The sequence below is a fragment of the Hippopotamus amphibius genome, chromosome 7, assembly GCF_030028045.1.
Source record: "Hippopotamus amphibius kiboko isolate mHipAmp2 chromosome 7, mHipAmp2.hap2, whole genome shotgun sequence".
Lineage (NCBI taxonomy): Eukaryota > Metazoa > Chordata > Mammalia > Artiodactyla > Hippopotamidae > Hippopotamus > Hippopotamus amphibius.
In genome coordinates this window covers 14,137,859-14,157,720 of record NC_080192.1, presented here as the reverse complement: position 1 = coordinate 14,157,720, position 19,862 = coordinate 14,137,859, and the positions used below count along the sequence as shown (strand labels likewise).

Sequence of the window (19,862 nt, the reverse complement as noted above, 5' to 3'; positions counted from 1 at the left end):
ATAATGCGAGGTCCAGCAACATGGATTGACCTAGCGATGATCATACTAAGTGAAGTAAGCCAGGGAAAGACAAACAGCCTATGATATCACTGACATGTGGAATCTAAAAAAAAAAAAAAATGATACAAATGAGCGTATATACAAAACAGAAATAGACCCAACATAGGAAACAAACTTATGGTTACCAAAGGGGAAAGGCAGGGGAGGGATAAATTAGGAGCTTGGGATTAACATATACACACGACTGTATATAAAACACATAGCTAACAAGGACCTACTGTATAGCACAGGGAACTATACTCCATATTTTGTTATAACCTACAAGGGAAAAGAATCTGAAAATAATATATATGCATATATAATTGAATCACTGCGCTATACATCTGAAACTAACACAACACTATAAATCAACTATACTTCAATTAAAAAAAAAAAGAAAAAGCAAAACAAAGTAAAGCAATTAAAAAAACAAACAAAAAACAACAAAAAAGAAATGTCACTTCTGACCAGAAACTTTAAGAGTCAATACGATATGGGTTACTTTCCTCCCCATACAAAGAAGATGAATCCTGAAGGCTAAGGGTGCATACATTCCCTGGGGACCTCAAGCGGACAGAATGATCTCTAGTTTCTATTAACAGAGCCAAGGAACCTACAGGTCACACTCGTAAAGATGCCCAGCTGGATCTGGGGCTGATGGTCAGTCAGGAGAGGGGCTTTTTGGTGAGAATGGCACAGACTACCACGGCCAAGTAGCGACTCTGCCAGTAGCTGCAGCCCTAAGCAAGAACCAGGAGGCCAACGGCTTACATACCGTCCACTGCCGAACTCAGGCAACCAGGTGGCCTTCTCCCGCACTCTGGCCCACCTCTTCTCCCCGAGGAAGGAGCACTGAGTCCTCACATCACCCTTTGTACCCCCACCACCCCTAGCAAGCCACCCTCATGATTTACCTGTGTTGTAGCCCCTCCCAAGGGCAGGCCAAGGGCGGTGATTTTTCCATAGGTTTCCAAGGTACCAATCACTCTGGTTCTCTACAAGGCCCAGGACCTGCTGACCTGTAAAATACAGAGAATGCAAAGGTCTTAAAAGAAGCCAAGCCACATGGGATGGTGAGTACTGAACAGGAGATGTAACAAGGGCAGCCATCATAACACAGCTTTCATCACTAGGAGCTTTTATGAGGTGCCAAGCCCTGATCTAAGTGCTTCACTTGTATTAATATATTTAATTCCCACACTTAGGCTGCTCAGCCATTTTCATTACCCCTATTTTATAGAGAAGAAACAGAGGTCGCCCAGAGCAGTTAATTAACTTGTCCAAGGTCACCCAGTTGGTCTGTGATAAAGCCAGAATCCCAAACCATTCATCTGTCCGTCCATCCCTCAACTCATGCAACACACACTTATTTACTAACACACTCTTCTTCAAATGCTCCAGTTCACTATTTCCCAACGTATATTAACTTACTGGCTTTCGAGACATGAGCTGAGATAATTTTCTCCCTCAGAGGGGAAGAAAGGACCCTTGGTTCATGAGAAGGGAGCCCCCAGAGAAGAGCCTCCTTCTGGCAGCGTTTTCACTCTCTCATCCACTTTGTCTTGTGTCGACAAGCATCATGTCAAGGCAGAAGTGTTTTCTAGAGGAGCAATTGCTTCTCTGTCCCCAGAGCTTGGCTTTGATGTTGGCCTCGCTTCTCTAGTATACTGAGGCCAATAGCAAAGGTGAGTCAGGTCTCTCAGTTAATTTCTTGGCAGCTTTAGCATCTCAGGTAGGTCTGCCACTCACCCCAATTTCTTAGAGTGTTAATGTTTCTGGACTCAGGCCTTCTAGGTAGGGCAGGTGGGCATCAGAATCAACTATCTTCTATTAGACAACCCTATCATGCCACGTGCAGAAGACATTCCCTTGCAACTGTTATCAATAGCACCTCACAGACTAGGAAACGGAAGGCTCACATAGGACCGTAATTTGCATAACTTGCAAAGGCACCAGGATATGAATGCACAGTTATCTGACATCCAGATTCTTTCCGGTGTCTCAATGCATTATGGCTTACCTTTATGACAAATATTTGAGGTAGAAATTATAAATCCACATTTTATAAGATGAGAAACTGAGACTCGGAAAGTTTAAATAACTTTCTAAAGGTCACAGGAGTACTAGGCACTGTCTTCCACAGCTAACCAATGCCTTCTGGAGCTAAAATCCTTATATTCTTGGCCAGTCTGAGAAATGAAGCCCTTTCTGACCAAATGAAAGCCCAGCAGCACGTAAGGAAAACACAGCGGTTCTCCCGGCATCCCACATTGGGTGAAATAGAACCTCCTTGGTGTGATGACAGCTCCCTGAAATGATGGTGTGTGGGTTTGGTGTAATTTATTTGATCAATTTATTGAGCTTCCCTGTAAATCATCGCCCCAGCACAAATACATAAATTAGCGGCACAGGAAAAATACTACCACCCACTTTGTCATTGTATATGATCACATCTAAAACGTGCAGAATCCCTCAGAAAAACAGATCACCGATTCAGGAAGTGCAAGAGCCAATCACTTCCACATGCAGCAAGCTTGGGACGTTTCTGCAAAACAGATCTGAAAGGCGCAGTTCCCTCAACCGAGAAAGCTGTGTGCTGAGTCTTGATGCTGTGACCTTGTTAGAGAGCCCATTTAATAAGCTCACTCCAAGGCTGGGATGCAAGGGGATGTAGGGTCCTGGTTCATTAAGACTAGTGACCCTTGGCTGGTGCCACCGTGGGGTTTTGTTTTCTTGGCTTTTTTTGCATGATGAAAGAAGGGTATCATGTGCTCAGACCCGATAAAGGGGAATGATGTTTCATTGCAATCAGGGTGGCCACCTGAATTGCAGGAAAGGTAATCTGCAGCTATCCAGAAAGTCCAAATTCCACTTTCTGGCATCCCATGAATTGTGTTCTACCTCGACCTACTTTTTCAGACAAATTCTCTAAGAGCCACACGAAAATGCATCATTCTGCTGCTTGTGTCCTCATCTCCACGTCTTGCTCATACAGCTCCCACCAGGCTCACCCCCTGCCAACCCCAACCAGTAATCCTTTCAGGTCCACCTCCAGCAAGAAGCAGCCTGTGAATTCCCGCATTAGATGGGGGACATCTCTATGTAGCACTTCCTCCCGGTATTTCTGCCATCAGCTGACTTAAGTCCTATCAGGGACAGAATGGATAATATTCAGGGACACATACCTCATCTGTAAATGTCCACCTCTCCATGTGTCCAAGGGCAAGGACTGCATAATATCTGACACAGTAATAGGCATGAATAAACATCTGTTAAATACATGATGTCTGGTGTGTAAATCTCTCCTGACTGGAGACCACTTATGTTCGTGTATTAGGGTCCCCACATTTCTGAGGCTGCAAAGCATTTCATCCCCTCCCCATCTGCCAATATCAACACATTCTCCCACTCAGCTCTGGGAACTCTGGCATCTTCCTCAGTTGCATGGCAAGCTGCACATACAGGCAGCAGCACCCGCGAGCCATCTTTTATATGGGTTGCTCTCCTGGAGCCTTGAACTCAAGGGCTTCTTCTCCAGAGAAGGAGCAATTTGCACGGTTAACCCTAAGCCATGTTATCGCGAAGAAGAACACCCAAAATTCTCCTTCTTTCAATTTGCACCTGGGCTGCGTTTCTTATGATGGTGGCAAGCAGCCCCTTCACGTGTGCCAGTCCTCTTTAAGAAAACAAAATCCTTCACTAGCAATACGACAGCTGTAATTTTAATAATGCACTGGTGGAGAAGGCAAAATAATAAACAGCTACGAAGATTTCATTTTGCTTTTTTGCATGAATTCATTAGCTGCTTTGTCGATGACTAAAATGATAGCTGGGCTTTCCAAGCGGGCTCATGAATACCTTGAGCTAACTGCTCGGTGCCTTTACCCCTGCAGAGGTCTGTGTCCACGGACAGGGAATCACGTGCAGCAGTGTGGCCAGAGGGGAAGACTAGAGCCACGCTGCCTGGTTCCAATTTCTTTTTTTTTTTTTTTTTTTAAGAATTTTTATTGAGATACAGTTAACATACAATAAACTGCAAATATTTAGAGTGTACTATTTGGTATCCCAATCTCCCAGTTCATTCCCCCCCAACCCTCCCCGCTTTCCCCACTTGGTGTCCACATGTTTGTTCTCTATATCTGTGTCTCTATTTCTGCCTTGCAAACTGGTTGATTTGTACCATTTTTCTATATTCTGCATATATGTGTTAATATACGGTATTTGTTTTTCTCTTTCTGACTCACTTCACTCTGTATGACAGTCTCCAGGTCCATCCACGTCTCTAGAAATGTCCCAGTTTCATTGCTTTTTACAGCTGAGTAGTATTCCATTGTATATATGTACCACATCTTCTTTATCCATTCATCTGTTGATGGACATTTAGGTTGCTTCCATGTCCTGGCTATTGTACCTAGTGCTGCAATGAACATTGGAGTGCATGTGTCTTTGTGAATTATGGTGTTCTCTGGGTATATGCCCAGGTGTGGGATTGCTGGGTCATATGGTAACTCTATTTTTAGTTGTGCAAGGAACCTCCATACTGTTCTCCATAGTGGCTGTATCAATTTCCATTCCCACCAACAGTGCAAGATCATTCCTTTTTCTCCACACCCTCTCCAGCATTTACTGTTTGTCGATTTTCTGATGATGCCCCATTCTAACCAGTGTGAGGTGATACCTCATTGTCGTTTTGATTTGCATTTCTCTAATAATTAGTGATGTTGAGCAGCTTTTCATGTGCCTCCTGGCCATCCGTATGTCTTCTTTGGAGAAATGCCTATTTAGATCTTCTGTCCATTTTTGGGTTGGGTTGTTTGTTTTTTTGATATTGAGCTGAATGAAGTGTTTATATACTTTGGAGATTAATCCTTTGTCTATTGATTCGTTTGCAAATATTTTCTCCCATTCTGAGGGTTGTCTTTTCATCTTGCTTATCGTTTCCTTTGCTGTGCAGAAGCTTTGAAGTTTCATTAGGTCCCACTTATTTATTTTTGTTTTTATTTCCATTATTCTAGGGGGTGGATCAAAAAAGATCTTGCTGTGATTTACGTTGAAGAGTGTTCTTCCTATGTCTTCCTCTAGGAGTTTCATAGTGTCTGGCCTTACATTTAGGTCTTTAATCCATTTTGAGTTTATTTTTGTGTATGGGGTTAGGGAGTGTTCTAATTTCATTCTTTTCCATGTAGCTGTCCAGTTTTCCCAGCACCATTTATTGAAGAGGCTGTATTTTCTCCATTGTATATCCTTGCCTCCTTTGTCATAGATTAGTTGACTGTAGTTTATCTCTGGGCTTTCTATCCTGTTCCATTGATCTATATTTCTGTGTTTGTGCCAGTACATACTGTCTTGATCACTGTGTAGCCTTGTAGTATAGTTTGAAGTCAGGAAGCCTGATTCCACCAACTCCATTTTTCCTTCTCAAGATTGCTTTGGCTATTCAGAGTCTTTTGCGTTTCCATACAAATCATAAAATTTCTTGTTCTAGTTCTGTGAAAAATGCCATTGGTAATTTGATCGGGATTGCATTGAATCTGTAAATTGCTTTCAGTAATGTAGTCATTTTCACAATGTTGATTCTTCCAATCCAAGAACATGGTATGTTTCTCCATCTGTTTGTATTGTCTTTGATTTCTTTCATGGGTGTCTTATACTTTTCTGAGTACAGGTCTTTTACCTCCTTGGTTAGGTTTATTCCTAGGTATTTGATTCTTTTTGGTGCAATGGTGAATGGGATTGTTTCCTTAATTTCTCTTTCTGATCTTTCATTGTCAGTGTATAGAAATGCAAGAGATTTCTGTGTGTGAATTTGTATCCTGCAACTTTGCCAAATTCATTGATTAGCTCGAGTAGTTTTCAGGTGGCATCTTTAGGATTTTCTATGTATAGTATCATGTTATCTGCGAACAGTGACAGTTTTACTTCTTCTTTTCCAATCTGGATTCCTTTTATTTCTTTTTCTTCTCTGATTGCTGTGGCAAGGACTTCCAAACTTATGTTGAATAGTAGTGGCGAGAGTGGACATCCTTGTCTTGTTCCTGATCTTAGAGGGAATGCTTCCAGTTTTTCACCATTGAGAATGATATTTGCTGTGGGTTTGTCATATATGGCCTTTATTATGTTGAGGTAGGTTCCCTCTATGTCCACCTTCTGGAGAGGTTTTATCATAAATGGGTGTTGAATTTCATCAAAAGCTTTTCTGCATCTATTGAGATGATCATGTGGTTTTTATCCTTCAATTTGTTAATATGGTGTATCACATTGGTTGATTTGCATATATTGAAGAATCCTTGCATTCCAGGGATAAAGCCCACTTGATCATGGTGTATGATCCTTTTAATGTGCTGTTGGATTCTGTTGGCTAGTATTTTGTTGAGGATTTTTGCATCTAAATTCATCAGTGATATTGTCTGTAATTTTCTTTTTTGTAGTATCTTTGTCTGGTTTTGGTATCAGGGTGATGGTGGCCTCATAAAATGAGTTTGGGAGTGCTCCTATCTCTGCAACTTTTTGGAAGAGATTGAGAAGGATGGGTGTTAGCTCTTCTCTAAATGCTTGATAAAATTCACGTGTGAATCCGTCTGGTCCTGGACTTTTGTTTGTTGGGAGATTTTTAATCACAGTTTCAATTTTCATTCATTGTGATTGGTCTGTTCATGTTTTCTATTTCTTCCTGATTCAGTCTTGGAAGCTTATATTTTTCTAAGAATCTGTCCATTTCATCCAGGTTGTCCATTTTATTGGCATATAGTTGCCTGTAGAAGTCTCTTATGGTGCTTTTTTATTTCTGCAATGTCTGTTGTAACTTCTCCTGTTTCGTTTCTAATTTTATTGATTTGAGTCCTCTCCCTCTTTTTCTTGATGAGTCTTGCTAGAGGTTTATGAATTCTATTTATCTTCTCAAAGAATGCCTAGTTCCAATTTCTAGCCCTGCCACTTTTCAGCTGTGTAGGCTTGAGAAAATTACTTAACCTCTCTCTGCTGCATATCTAACCACTGTGATTTCATATGTTTAAATGACTTCATAGGTGTTAAGGGTTAACCATAGGGGCTAGGGCATATACTATTAAGCACTATATAAGTAACAGCTCTTTTAAAATATCATCATTCAAGCTCATCCGTCAGCTTCTGAAAGACAGTGAGCCCATCCATGTGGTTTTCTTTTTGGAGGTCATCAAGAACAAAAAATTAGGTCCTTCTAGAACTTTGTTTTTTAAAGTGTGGTCTGAGGACCAACTGCTACAGAAACAACTGGGCTTCTTGTTAAAAGTGCAGATTTCCGGGCCTCAGCCAGGAGGTGAACTGTGACCGGGAGGCTGCCTCCCTCTACATCTTTGGTCTTGTGAAGGAGTTACCTGACCCAGTGAGGTTCAGAGAGAATCGAGTTCAGGCAGCCTAGCCCTTCCTCTACCCTTCTTCCCGGAGCCAGTGTGCCAGCAGAGTGCTGCCTGGCATCAGTTTTACAGGGCAGGTCCCCTCGGGATGAGGCTGTAGTTACCCCGTGCTATTTAAGTCAAATCCCCCGATTTAACCTTTATTAGCAAAATAAGGTGACATTTTGCTCTCATTCCTTTATCTTATCTCTAGGGATAAGGGAGTATGGGGGTAATATACTAATGCCCTCATCACCCAACACTTCTAAATCAGAATTCTGGCCACTGGGTCTAATAATCTGAATAATCCCCAGGTAATTTGGATGCACATTAAAATTTGAGAATTACTGAGGGTCTGGCAGCTCTGCCCCTGCTTCAGTTATCACTGAGGTTCCCTTGCAGGACCACTAGCACACAATAAACTCATGGGGTGTGTAATTCTAGTGCATCAACCAGTGGAATTCAGCGGCAGCCTGCAGTGCTACATTTCTTGAGTACAGCAAAGTGGTGAAGAAAATGAAGGGCAGAGCCAGGCTGCCCGGTTTCCAATCCTGGCTCCTCACATAGTTGCTAGCTGTGTGACCTTCGACGAGTTACTTAACCTCTCTGTGCCTGTTTCTTCATTCGTTTGTAACATGGCATTGACAAAAAGTACATACCTCAGAAATAAACATCTTTTTTCTCTAGGCTGAAGTTAATTTGTGACAATGAAGCTGTGTTCTTTGCTTATTCAAATATCACCATTAAAATGCCCAGAAAATAGCAAAATGTTCAGTAGGTATTTGCTCTTATCATTATCCCCAAATTCCCTGGCCCTGTATTCTGTCCCATCTGCCTGGATTCGGCATCTGCGGTCTCAGCTATCCCCAACCTTCCTTAGCTGACACAATCCTTACCCTGCTAGACTTTAGTTCAGTTTCATATCGATTGAGGGTTTGCTCTGTGTCAGATACCACACAAAACACTAAGGAATCAAAGACAAATAAAACATAATCTGCACCCTAGAGGCAGTTAGAAAGAGACAGATAAACAATTACGACACAGCTGGGTACCTGCAGTGACAGAAATGCTGATAAGTCAGAGGCATGGAGGGCAGGCAATAGTGGATTCTACGGGGAGAGTGGGTGATTCCTGCTTCCTGTCTCCCCCGAAGCGTCTACCACAGCCCCTGCCGCAGCGCAGGCCACACCTGCCCCTTCCAAGCTCCCAAGCTTCCCCTAAAGCTTTCCGGATAACAGTGCTGTCCTGCAACACCCTTCTGGGCGTAGAGTCCCCTCGGGTCCCCGGTGACAGCACTTATGAGACAGGTTATCTTTCACAGCTCTGCCCATGCCAGCTCACCAGCCAGGTGGCATCTACAGCCTGGTCTCCAGAGGTCAAAGTCTAAAGCCTTAATTTTGATGATGCAAACACATCCTGGGCTTGCCATCCCATTAAGAGGTAAAATCCCAGGGGTTCCTCTGGGGGAGATGACACAGGATGCTGGTGTGCTGCCGCCCTCAGCATCTCGCACTGCCTGTCTCCTCTTCTTAGGAGTTATTATAATAAAACACTGTGACGAACAGAAAAGGCTTTGTCATTGTTTTCTGTGCTGGCCCTGTGGTTATGATTAAGTGCACTGTTTCCCGTCTTCCTTACTCCAGGCGCAAGTTAACTTATGAAAATGAAGCTGTCTTCTTTGCTTATTCATAGATCACCACTAACAACCAGACAAGAGAGAACAAGCTTGCTATTCTGCTGGGGCTCTGGTGTCGGTGTCACCAGCCAGCAGATGGATGGCTCCAGACTGGGAACTCCCCTGGCTCCCTCCTTTCTGCAGCTTTTGGCTCAAGGCAGGGCTCCTGCCATTCAGGAGGTGAGGCCCCGGGGAGAGCAGGGAATGGTGATGCTTCCACATGGCACACTGGACTTGGAAAAGGCAGGAGGGGCATTCATCTACCAGGTATAAATGAGAAAGACAAAGGGATTTAAGACCATGTAAAACAGAGCTCCAAACCCAGTTCTGTATGGCTTGACCAAGGCATAAGTTCTCTAAGCCTCAATTTCCTTATCAGTAAAAGGGCAAGAATAGAGTCTCCCTCCTGCCTCCAAGAACGGATGTGCTGATAAATAAGACAGCATGTGCAAAGCGCCTGGTTCATGGTAGATGCTCAACTGAAGGCATTTCCCTTTCCCCTTTGCGATGGTCACTGCTCATAAACTCTAAGTTCTCCGATTCAAGCACTGAGCCTAGCTATATAGGCTGGTCTCCGTGAAATTCGGCCGACTGCTCCCCCACCTGCCACCCTCCTGGCCCTTCCCCGGCCCCACTGTAACTTTCTTAAGCCTTTAGCTTCTGTGACACTAGTCCCCTGCCTGTTTTCGTCCCTCTGAACATTCCTTCCCTGCCTCCTTCATGGGGCTCCACTCCCTCTGCCTCCCTTTCAGTGCTGGGCTCCCCAGCTCCCATCCTTGGCCCCCTCTTTTTGCTCTACAATTTTATCCTTGGGTGATGGAATTTACTCTACTGGCTTCAAATACCACTGAGAGGAAGATCATCTCCCAGCTCCATCTCAGACCACTTTCCAGGGCTTCTTACTCTTAAATCCAACTATCTGCTCACCATCTTCACTTGGCTCTTTCACAGCGACCTTCAACTCAAACTGGTCAAAATCAAATTCACAATTTTCGCTTCCTAAATAACGGTCTGACGCCCGCCTACTCTGTTGGTAGGTAGCATCTAGATCTAACCTGTTACTGAAGCTAGGACCTTTGAATCGACCTTGACACCACCCCCCTCCTCATCCCTCATATTGTTGCCATAACTAGCTCCTACAGACTTTATCTACTATTTTTCAAACTCATCCCCTCCTTGCTCTATCCTCATCATCTCTCTGTCCCTGATAACTTTGCAGATTCATACTTGACCACCTTTCCCTCAGGGGAGCCCCTTGCCATTCTATTTTGCTCTACTCTGCCACAGAAATATTTTAAAAGCAGAGATTTAATGATTTTGCTTCCCTGAATGAAAAGTTTAATGCTCCTGGGATCTAGTATAGTGTGGATGGATGGATGGATGGATGGATGGATGAGTGAATAAATGAAAAATAAATATTATTCTCAACCTATAAACTTAGCCCATCCAGAACTGGTGAGCTCTATACAAATGGCGTGGAAGTGGATGTGTACTAGCTAACCTCTCCAGGTTAACACCAGGAGCAGGTAGCTCTAGCCCTGGTCATGGATGCTTCCAGTGCTATCTTTTTCCCACCCCCAGGAAAGCTCCTGCGTGCACAGAGGGAGTCTGCCCATCACTGCTGCACATCAAACCAGCTGTGCTTACAGCAGCAGGTGAATATTAAAATGTTATCACTGGGCGCTGTCCTGAGTATCAGCACAGAAAGTAACAATGCCTTTCCAACCTCATATTTATTTGACTAAGCTATTTAAAAATAGAAAAGCCTTTAATAGTACCATTCCATGTATGTCTGAGAGCAGGATGGCTGTAATAAGGAAAACATAGAGTATCACTTTGCCATTTATTAAACATCTGAAAGAACCACTTCACAGCCATAGCTGCCCCCAGCTAGTGGGTGAAGAATAATAAAACATCTCCTGAGAAGATGCGACACAAAGTGGTATTGAAACAGCCCTGAAAGGGTTGAAAAGCACTGTTTCTGAACTTTCAGGTTTCAGAGCTCCGACTTCTTCAGTTCAGCTCCAGCTAAAGGCACTCTGGGATCACAGAGGTTCACACGAGCTGCAGAGAGCTTAGTAATTCCTCTGGAACAACCTAGTTTGACAGATGAAGCCCAGAGAAGGGGAGGGAGGTGTTCAGAAACACGCCATCAACACAAGAGCAACACAACTCCACCACCGACTTTATGCTCTGTGTTTTTTCCCTATGCTTACGCTTCTCCAACTTGGCCTCCTCTCCTTTCCTTGAACTTTAATATAATTCTCCTCTGGTTCAAATTTCTAGCACTTCTATGCTTGAAAGGTAATCCTGGGCAAATTCTTAGCTCCTCGGTTTCCTCCTCTGTAAAATCGTAAAGGTTTCTATTTCACAGGGCTGCACTGGGACACTTAACCAAGTTTACGTACCCCACGTTGATGTGGCATGTCCTTGAGATGGAATCCATCTGCTCTTTTAAAAAGGTTCTGGACTTCCCTGGTGGCACAGTGGTTAAAAATCCACCCGACGATGCAGGGGACACGGGTTCAATACCTGGTCTGGGAATATCTCACATGCCACGGAGTAACTAAGCCCGTGAGCCACAACTACTGAACCTGCACTCTAGAGCCCATGAGCTACAACTACTGAGCCCTTGCACCACAACTAATGAGCTTACGTGCCGCAACTACTGAAGCCCACATGCCTAGAGCCTGTGCTCCGCGATGAGAAGCCACCGCAATGAGAAGCCCATGTACCACAACGAAGAGTAGCCCCCATTAGCCACAACTAGAGAAAGCCCGCATGCAGCAATGAAGACCCAACACAGCCAAAAAAAAAAAAAAGGTCTTGTTGCCCATCATTTTGTTTCATTGGGACTGCTTGATGAAGCACCCCCTGCTCCAGTTTATACCTTCTTCAGCCCACCCTGATTTCATTTGGAGAAAAATACATCCCCCTTACTGACCTCTATAGTTGAGGGATAATCCCTTCTAAGAGGAATTAGAATCAGAGTCACTCTAGAAGGTAGAATTAGGCCACATGAGTTAAGATTGAAGAAAGATAGATTTTGCGTCTTTTGCAAGACTGTAAGTACCACTGGAGTTCACCCAAACAGAAGTGAGCTGCATTTCCAGGGAGAAGCTTCCGAGCACTGGAACGGTTCTAGACAAGGCTGTGTGATTCAACCTCCATCCAGCAGGTACTGACGACGTGCCTCCAGTGCACTGGGTCCTGTACCAACTGCTGGAGACACGGCAGTGAAGGAAACAGACCCTGTCCCTGCCTTCTGGACTGTATGGTCTCTACAGAAAGCTTCTCAAGTGGTTTGGCTGCTCTCTGCCAGGCCCCACCGGAACCTCACTGAAGCAGATCCTCCCAGGGTGAGGCCAGGGGGTTTCTCTGCAAAGGACAGCTGTGTGAGTTCTGATGCAAAGCAGGTCTGGGGACCGTCGGGAGTGGGAGGTCACCCAGCAGGCAGGCCGTGGAGGGGGGATTATCTGCACTGAGCAGAACACAAGATTTAATGACCTCAAAGCTCCCTTCCAACCTGACCGTGAGACTTCTTCATTCTAGGCCAGCAACGCTTTTCTCAACATCCTCCTCGTGCTGGGCTGTCCCCACACGTTCTCGCCTTTGTGCTGTGTGTGTGCCCACAGCTGCCCCGCGAGGGGAGCCTGCTCTTCTCAGGGCAGCCCCTGCTTGGTGAGCACTTTGCCCAGGTACCAGGATACGTGCTTGTCTCGCATCATCTCAGAGTGCCTTACAACAGCTATGAAGTGAGCACCGTGCTCATCTCATCCTTCAGAAGGGAAACTGAGGCTGAGGGGGAAAGTCACGTGTCAAGGACGTGTGACGGAGGACCACAGAGCTCGGGCTTGTGTTGCAGTCTCTCTGTTGCAGAAGTCTATGTTTTACACCTAAACTCATGGTTAAGAACAGTCTGCAAGGCATTCCTCTCCCCAGGGGAACGGCTGCAGCTGGCACAGCTGTGGGCAAAGCTCCAAAGGACCTGGAGAGGATGGGTGGAAAGGCTGGTCAGGGTGTATGTGACTAGCCTACCCGTTCCTGCCTATGGTGCCTCCTGAGGCTGCAGGCAGGGGTCGCTCTACATAGTCCTCTGGTCCCCAGCGGGGCACTCTTGAGTCTAATTTCCTTCAGCATTAATCCCAGGGTGCTGAGCTGAGAGCACATCCTACCCAGGGGCGTCTAGGGAGAACAGAAAAGGCAGGCCTGCGACTCAGAAAAAAGCCTGCCATCCAATAAAGGTCCAGATAACGATTCCGTCAGTTCCGCATTCTGTCAGATGCAAGAACAAGCCTCCCCATCCCCCAGGTCAGTCCCAAGTGGGCCCCCATTAACTTAATTTATGGTTTAAAAACTGCTCGATCTCAAATAATGATTTCTCTCTTCTTCCTTCTGTGATCTTTGGTCTTTGGAAATGGGAAAAACTAAAAAGGGATGCAAAGCCAGCCGCTGGGCTCCCTTCCAAGGCTGCTTTTATCACACGGACTCCCAGGACGCTCGGCTGCCGTCACCTCTCAGACAAGGCCTCAGCTCAGGGAGCAGAGCTGGCCTGCATCCAGCTACCACTGCCATCCGTGAACTTCTTGGGTCGGTCTTTTTTTAAAAGCACAATTGGTTGGCATCTTTCAGATCCTTCGCTCACAGACACTCCTTGAATCACTAATAATGGTGCTGAGGAGCCATCCTCTAACTTTTCCCACTGGGGTTGCAGAAAAAGCACTTGCTTGCAGGATTCAAAGGGCAGCATTTAAGTTCTGGCTTTTCCAATTATTAACTGTGCGATGTGGGTCCAAATGACTCCATTTCTGAGCTTTCATTTTTATTATTTGTATTATTTCGTTATTATTTTCATTTTATAAAATGAATGCTGATAAAATTCACCATCATGCCAACATAAGGTTGTTTTATGGGTGAAATGAAAGGCTGTAAACTGTAAAATACTATTCCACTTTAAGTATTATCAATATTTCCAAGACTTTCTGGGTCTTATGTAACTATTACTTAATTTTTTTCCCTGATAGCATTTGTGAGATTATAGCTACATTACTCATTGATACTCTACTTATGCAGAGGCCAGATACTGAGCAAACTTTATTCTCTGAAACACAGCCTGGAAGGTGGGAGTTACCGGGAGAAGACCCTGCGTGGCTGAGAAGCCCTCAGGAAGCTTGAGCCCAAAATTTCTTTATATTCTTAAGGCTGGTCCTTGGGAAGATTATTGAGATGTTGTAATGTTCCTTCAGTGAGGAAAGACAGGTAGGAAATTCAAAACAGAGATATTGAAAGGATAAAGGAACACTGGCCTGGGACCACTCAGTACAGGGTTGATGAAATGTCCATATTTCAAAGATCTCTGTCATCACCTTGAGATAAGTTATTCATCCATTCACCAAATAGCTACTGAATACCTATCAGAGCCAAGCACTGTGCCGGGCTGCGGGGATGCAATGATGGGTGAACCCTGAGATGCTCCCTGCCCTCGGTGGAGCGTACATCCTTGTAGTGTGTACTAGTCTGTTAGGGCTGCTGTAACAAAGCAGCACAGACTGGGTAGCTTAAGCAGTGGATATTTATTTTCTCACAGTTCTGGAAGCTAGAAGTTTGAGGTCAAGGTTTTGGCAAGTTGTTTCTTCTGAGGTCTCTCTCCTGGGCCCGTAAATGGCCATCTTCTCCCTGAGTCCTCACGTGGTCATTCCTCTGTGTGTCTGTCCTCATCTCCTCTTCTTATAAGAACACTAATCATATTAGATTAGGGCCCATCCTGAGGACCTCATTTTACCTAATGACCACTAAAGACCCTAAGTCCAAATACAGTCACATTCTGAGACACTGGGGGTTAGGACTTCAACATGTGAACTTTGGGGAATATAATTCAGCCATCCCATGGGGCAAGGTCACTAAACAATCACAGCCACAAACGTGGAACTGTGATCTTAAAGGGATGGGAGGGAGGGGTCCAGAATGATGTCCAGGGTCTGAGAGAGGGGACACCAGCCAGAAGGTTGCCTGAAGAAATAAGGATTAAATCACGATCTGAAGGTAGAGGGTTAGAGTGTCAAGGCAAGGGGAATAGTGACTGTTTAAACCTTGCAGGGGGAAGCCTGACCAGGATGAGGGCTGTGCTGTCACAGAAAGATATTTGGTGTTTGTCCCTGGTTCCTGGCACAGAGCTTCTACAATCCCTGGAATTTCCTGAGTGATAAGAACATCTTTTGCTCTAATGAGGAAACCCTGGGTAGTCCCTAGCCAGCTTCAGGATGGGGGCTGCTTGCCAGAAAAGCCACGTCTTGATTAGAAGCTTGGAACATTCAGCCCCACTCCCCAACCTCCGGGTGAGAGGCAGGTGGGGTGGAGACTGAGTTAATCCCCGATGGCCGATGATTCACCGCCCAGGCTTGCCTGACTGGACCTCCACACAAACCCCTAAACGAAAGGCTACAGAGAGCTTCTGAGAGATGAGGCTGCAGTGGGCAGGACACACCTGTGGGGCTTTGTGGGTCAGGGCCCAGAGTAAGGAGGTTTCTCCAGGCAGGACAAGCAGGGGGTGGAAGTAAAGGATCTCAGGCACAACACCGGAGCACCATTTGCAAAGAAGACCACGGGAACAGTGCCCCTTGGGGTGGTGCTATAAGTAAGCGGCCAATGGGATCAGAATTCTGTTCTGAAAAGAATATTCTCACTGCTGTGTGGGAATGCATCAGTGGATGATGTGCAGGGTTAGAAACCAAGGGTTTTACTTTTCTTTCGCTCTCTTAAGAATATCACATTAGAGACACAGAAGCCTGGAGACGTGGGGAGAGGTAAGGGCTGGAGACATACATCACAGTCAACAAGCATCTGAGGGACTTGCATGCAGGTGACATGTTTGGACTGAAGGCCAGACCAAGAGGCAGAAATGAGTGTGTGTACCTCCCCGGCAATCTGGTAAGAGGATGAGTCGTGTGGGAAAAGGGTGCAGACTCCACTGCTCTTGTAACTCCAGGTCTCCCAGGGCTCAGGATACTGTGGACAGCGTCTAAAGGCTCTCTCTCTGCTCGCTGAATGTTCATGTTGGAAAAACAGCAACTTAGCCTGTATTTGGAGCCAATTAGGCTCCAGGAAAGAGGCGGCAGAGGCAACTTTAAGAAATCGTTCTTGTGTCTGTCCTGGGGGATGCAGGGGGTTGCTGCTGGGTGTGGGGTAGGTCACTGAGGAGCACGCAGACTGTGCCGCTAAAACAAAAGGCGGGTGCAACTCACATCTGCACAGGGACGGGGAGGAAGGGAAGGCCAGGCAGAGAGGATGGAAGGAGAAAAGTTCTCAGGTAAGAACACGCACTCATGTGTGCTCCAGAGTTGGTGTGGGGAAAGGCATGGAAATAATAATAAAATACAATAAAATAATGTATTCAGTCATAAAAAGGAAGGAAGTACTGATACAAGCTGCAACCTCGAGGAACTGCAGACACATTACGCTCAGCGAAAGCAGCCAGACACGAAAGGTCATCTATTATGTGATTCCTTTGATATGATATATCCAGAATAGGCAAATCCATAAAGACAGAAAGCAGACCAGTGGTTAGCAGGGGCTGGGGGTGGGGGATGTGGAGTGATTATTTGATGAGTACAGAGTGTTCTTCTGGGGTGATGAAGAAGTCTTGAAACTAGAGAGAGGAGACAGCTGTATAATGCTGTGTAAATACCTAAACACTACCGAGTTGCACATTTAAAAATGGCTACTTAGGACCTCCCTGGTGGTGCAGTGGTTAAGAATTCGCCTGCCAAAGCTGGGGACGTGGGTTCAATCCCTGGTCTGGGAAGATCCCACATCCGCAGAGCAACTAAGCCCATGCGCCACAACTACTGAGCCTGTACTCTAGAGCCTGCGAGCCACAACTACTGAAGCCTGCATGTTCTAGGGCCCATGCTCCCCAACAAGAGAAGCCCACGCACTGAAACGAAGAGTAGTCTCTGCTTGCCACAACTAGAGAAAGCCCATGTGCAGCACGAAGACCCAACGCAGCTTTAAAAAAAAAAAAAAGGCTATTTTATATGAAATCATGTGAATTTCACTTAATAAAAAATGATGATGATACAGCTAGCATGGTAGGAATGATTGCAATCGGCCAGTGATAGCTTTACACGGTTTATCTTGTTGAATCTTCACTATAAACGCTGGTGTGCCCTGGACACCCTCACCCCCAGAGCTCTCCCGGTCTCCATCCCTGCCCTGCATCCTTGGTCATCTCCTCCAGGCCAGTGCTTTAAATACCACCTACATGTTGATAACTTCAAAATGTATATCTCTAGCCTGACCTCTACACTGAGTTTCAGAATCATAAATTCAACTGCCCACCTGACACCTCTACTCTGGACATCTGATAGGTATTTCAGACTTAAATATCCCAAATCGAAATCTTGATTTTTCACCTCTGCACCTGCTCCTCCCACCCCCAACCCCATGTCACCCAGGTCAGGAAACAGCCGCTCATTCTCTCTAGCTGCCCAGCTGCTCAGATCAGAAATTATGGAATCACGCTTTTCTCCCCAAGCTTAATCGAAGTACAATAAAATTCAATAAATTCATCCATCTTAAGTGAAGACTGACAAATTCTGGTAGTTGTACATTGTCATGTAACCATCGTTACCATCAGGATATAGAACAACTCCAAGAGCCTAAGTTTTCCTGTGGCCCTTTTGCAGTCAATTTATGTTCCCGAACCTCAGCTCTACGTAACCCCTGATCTCCCTGCTGTCACTACAGTTTAACCTTCCCTGGAATTGCACATAAAAAGAATCACAATCACGGAGCATGGAGTTTTGTGTGGTTGACTCCCTGTACTTAATATAATGTTTTTGAAATTCATCCAAGTTATTACATATATTATTATCACATGTTTTTTCATTGCTGAGGGGCATTCCAAAGTACAGATATAGCATTACTTAGGTGGAATCAAGAGTTCTGTTTTCCCTAAGTTACGTCTGAGTTCCAAACTGCAGATTTTGACCTTAAACAATATTTAAAAACATAAGCTCATGTACAGGAGAGGCTAATGGAGAAAAAGACCAAGGTGGAGGGCAGCCCCACCCCCGCCCCGCCGCAATGCTTAGCTGCTGTTGAGCAAGGGAGGAAGAGAAGTTAGAAGTCTTCCTAAAAGAGCATGTGCATGCCCCCGCCCCCCTCTTCAGCCCACACACAGCAGAAGGCCTCCACGTGGTGCTGTGTCAAGAGGAGCCAACGGGTATCTAAAGGTAGGGATTCTAGACTGTCACTGTATTAGCTCTTTCTAGATCTGACCTTTGCAGGCAAGCAGTCTTGACCCTGAAGCCCATACTTACCACCACTTACTTACAGCGGCCCCCACCTTTCCTTCACAAGATGCTTTATCGATGGTGAGATTTATAATTAACTTCCTCAGCATCCTCCGTGAAAAACCAAGGTCTCTTCCTCTCACCAACTTTAGATGGAAACGCCTGGTACACACGTGTCATGATGCACATTCTTCCAGGAGAGAAACCAGTGCCGGTCCTTCTCCCTGAAACAACATGCTGGCCAAGCTAGCCCACTTCTGAAGGAAACATGAGACCTAAACTACATTGGTCTTTGTCAACGACCTGAGGGCAGCTGCTCACGCAAGAAGACTGTGCCTCTCGTGTTTAGCAAGGCCCCTCTGTGTCGAGGGAAACTCCTGCATTGACGATGAGGCTTTTGTACTTTTGTAAAAACCTGGTGCAGCATCACAGCACAGGGTATCAAAGCTGCAAGGGCCTGGGGGATATTTTGGACCAAACTTTTCATTTAAATGGTGAGACAACTAAAGCAGAGCGAGGGCTTGTGACCCAACTAAGGGCACATGGTGAAGATGCTCTGCTCCTTCATACTGTGCTGTCTGTCGCCTTTGCCAGCATGTGACATGAATTGAGTGCCAACTATTTTCAGGGCACTGGGTTAAGAAAGGAGGAGACACGTCAGTAGGCGCCAGGATGCTCCCTGAATGTTAGCATCCTATAGTCCATTTTGCAGAAGTCAGTTCAGATGTTCCAAGACAGATAATAGTAGAGGTGTCATATCCTAAGATGCCTAAAGAACAACTGCCAAAGCTTGGCTAGGAAAGCTCCGAGGGGAAGGGGTGTCCTGAATGAAACCTAGGAGGGAATAACTGAAATTATTTTGTACTTCTTAGGTACTGTGCTAGAGGCTACTTAATCCTCCAACCAACCCAGCAAAGACAGTATTATTATCCTCATTAACAATTAAGAAACCTGAAGCTCAAAGATGGAAGGTAACCAGCCCAGTTTTGCACTGCTAAATAGAAAATGATGGAGCTGGGATCTGAGTGTGACCCCAAAGCCTCGGTCTTGCTTTACTAGGATGAAGTTGAAGGAGAAGAGAGGGGATCAAAAGAAGCTTCTATATCTAAGAGGTGTCAGAGATGGCATGCAAGAGCAACCACATTCTGAGAACCTATGCATGGATGATTTATGAATTTTGCACAAGTTACCCGTCTTTGGGGATGTTTCACGGCACATTCATAACTCAACTAACAGGTAAGCAAATGCAGAGAAAGAGCTGGGTTGTACTGTTCACCGAATATATGAATACTGGGCACTGTGCCAGACTCTGGGTGCCAAATCTGTAGATAAGACAGGCTTCTCCCCCTCGGAAAGGCTGCGGTTTCATCAAGGAAACAAAGCACAGGACCAAACAGATAGGCTGAAATATGTGTTACAGAGGCATGCTAATGAAAGGTAGGCTTTAAAAGGAAATTTGAACATCATACAAATAGGAGATCTTAA

At 45.2% G+C, this 19,862-nt stretch overlaps 1 protein-coding gene across 1 annotated transcript in view; it reads right to left on the bottom strand.

Annotated features, from left to right (window-relative positions):
• The window catches only part of LARGE1 (LARGE xylosyl- and glucuronyltransferase 1), a 558,406-nt gene that overhangs the window by 117,065 nt on the left and 421,479 nt on the right, over positions 1–19,862 (bottom strand). Inside the window, exon 7 of the mRNA XM_057740821.1 lies at positions 954–1,058. Coding sequence (XP_057596804.1) covers positions 954–1,058 — 105 coding nt within the window. The remainder of the gene's footprint in view (positions 1–953; positions 1,059–19,862) is intronic.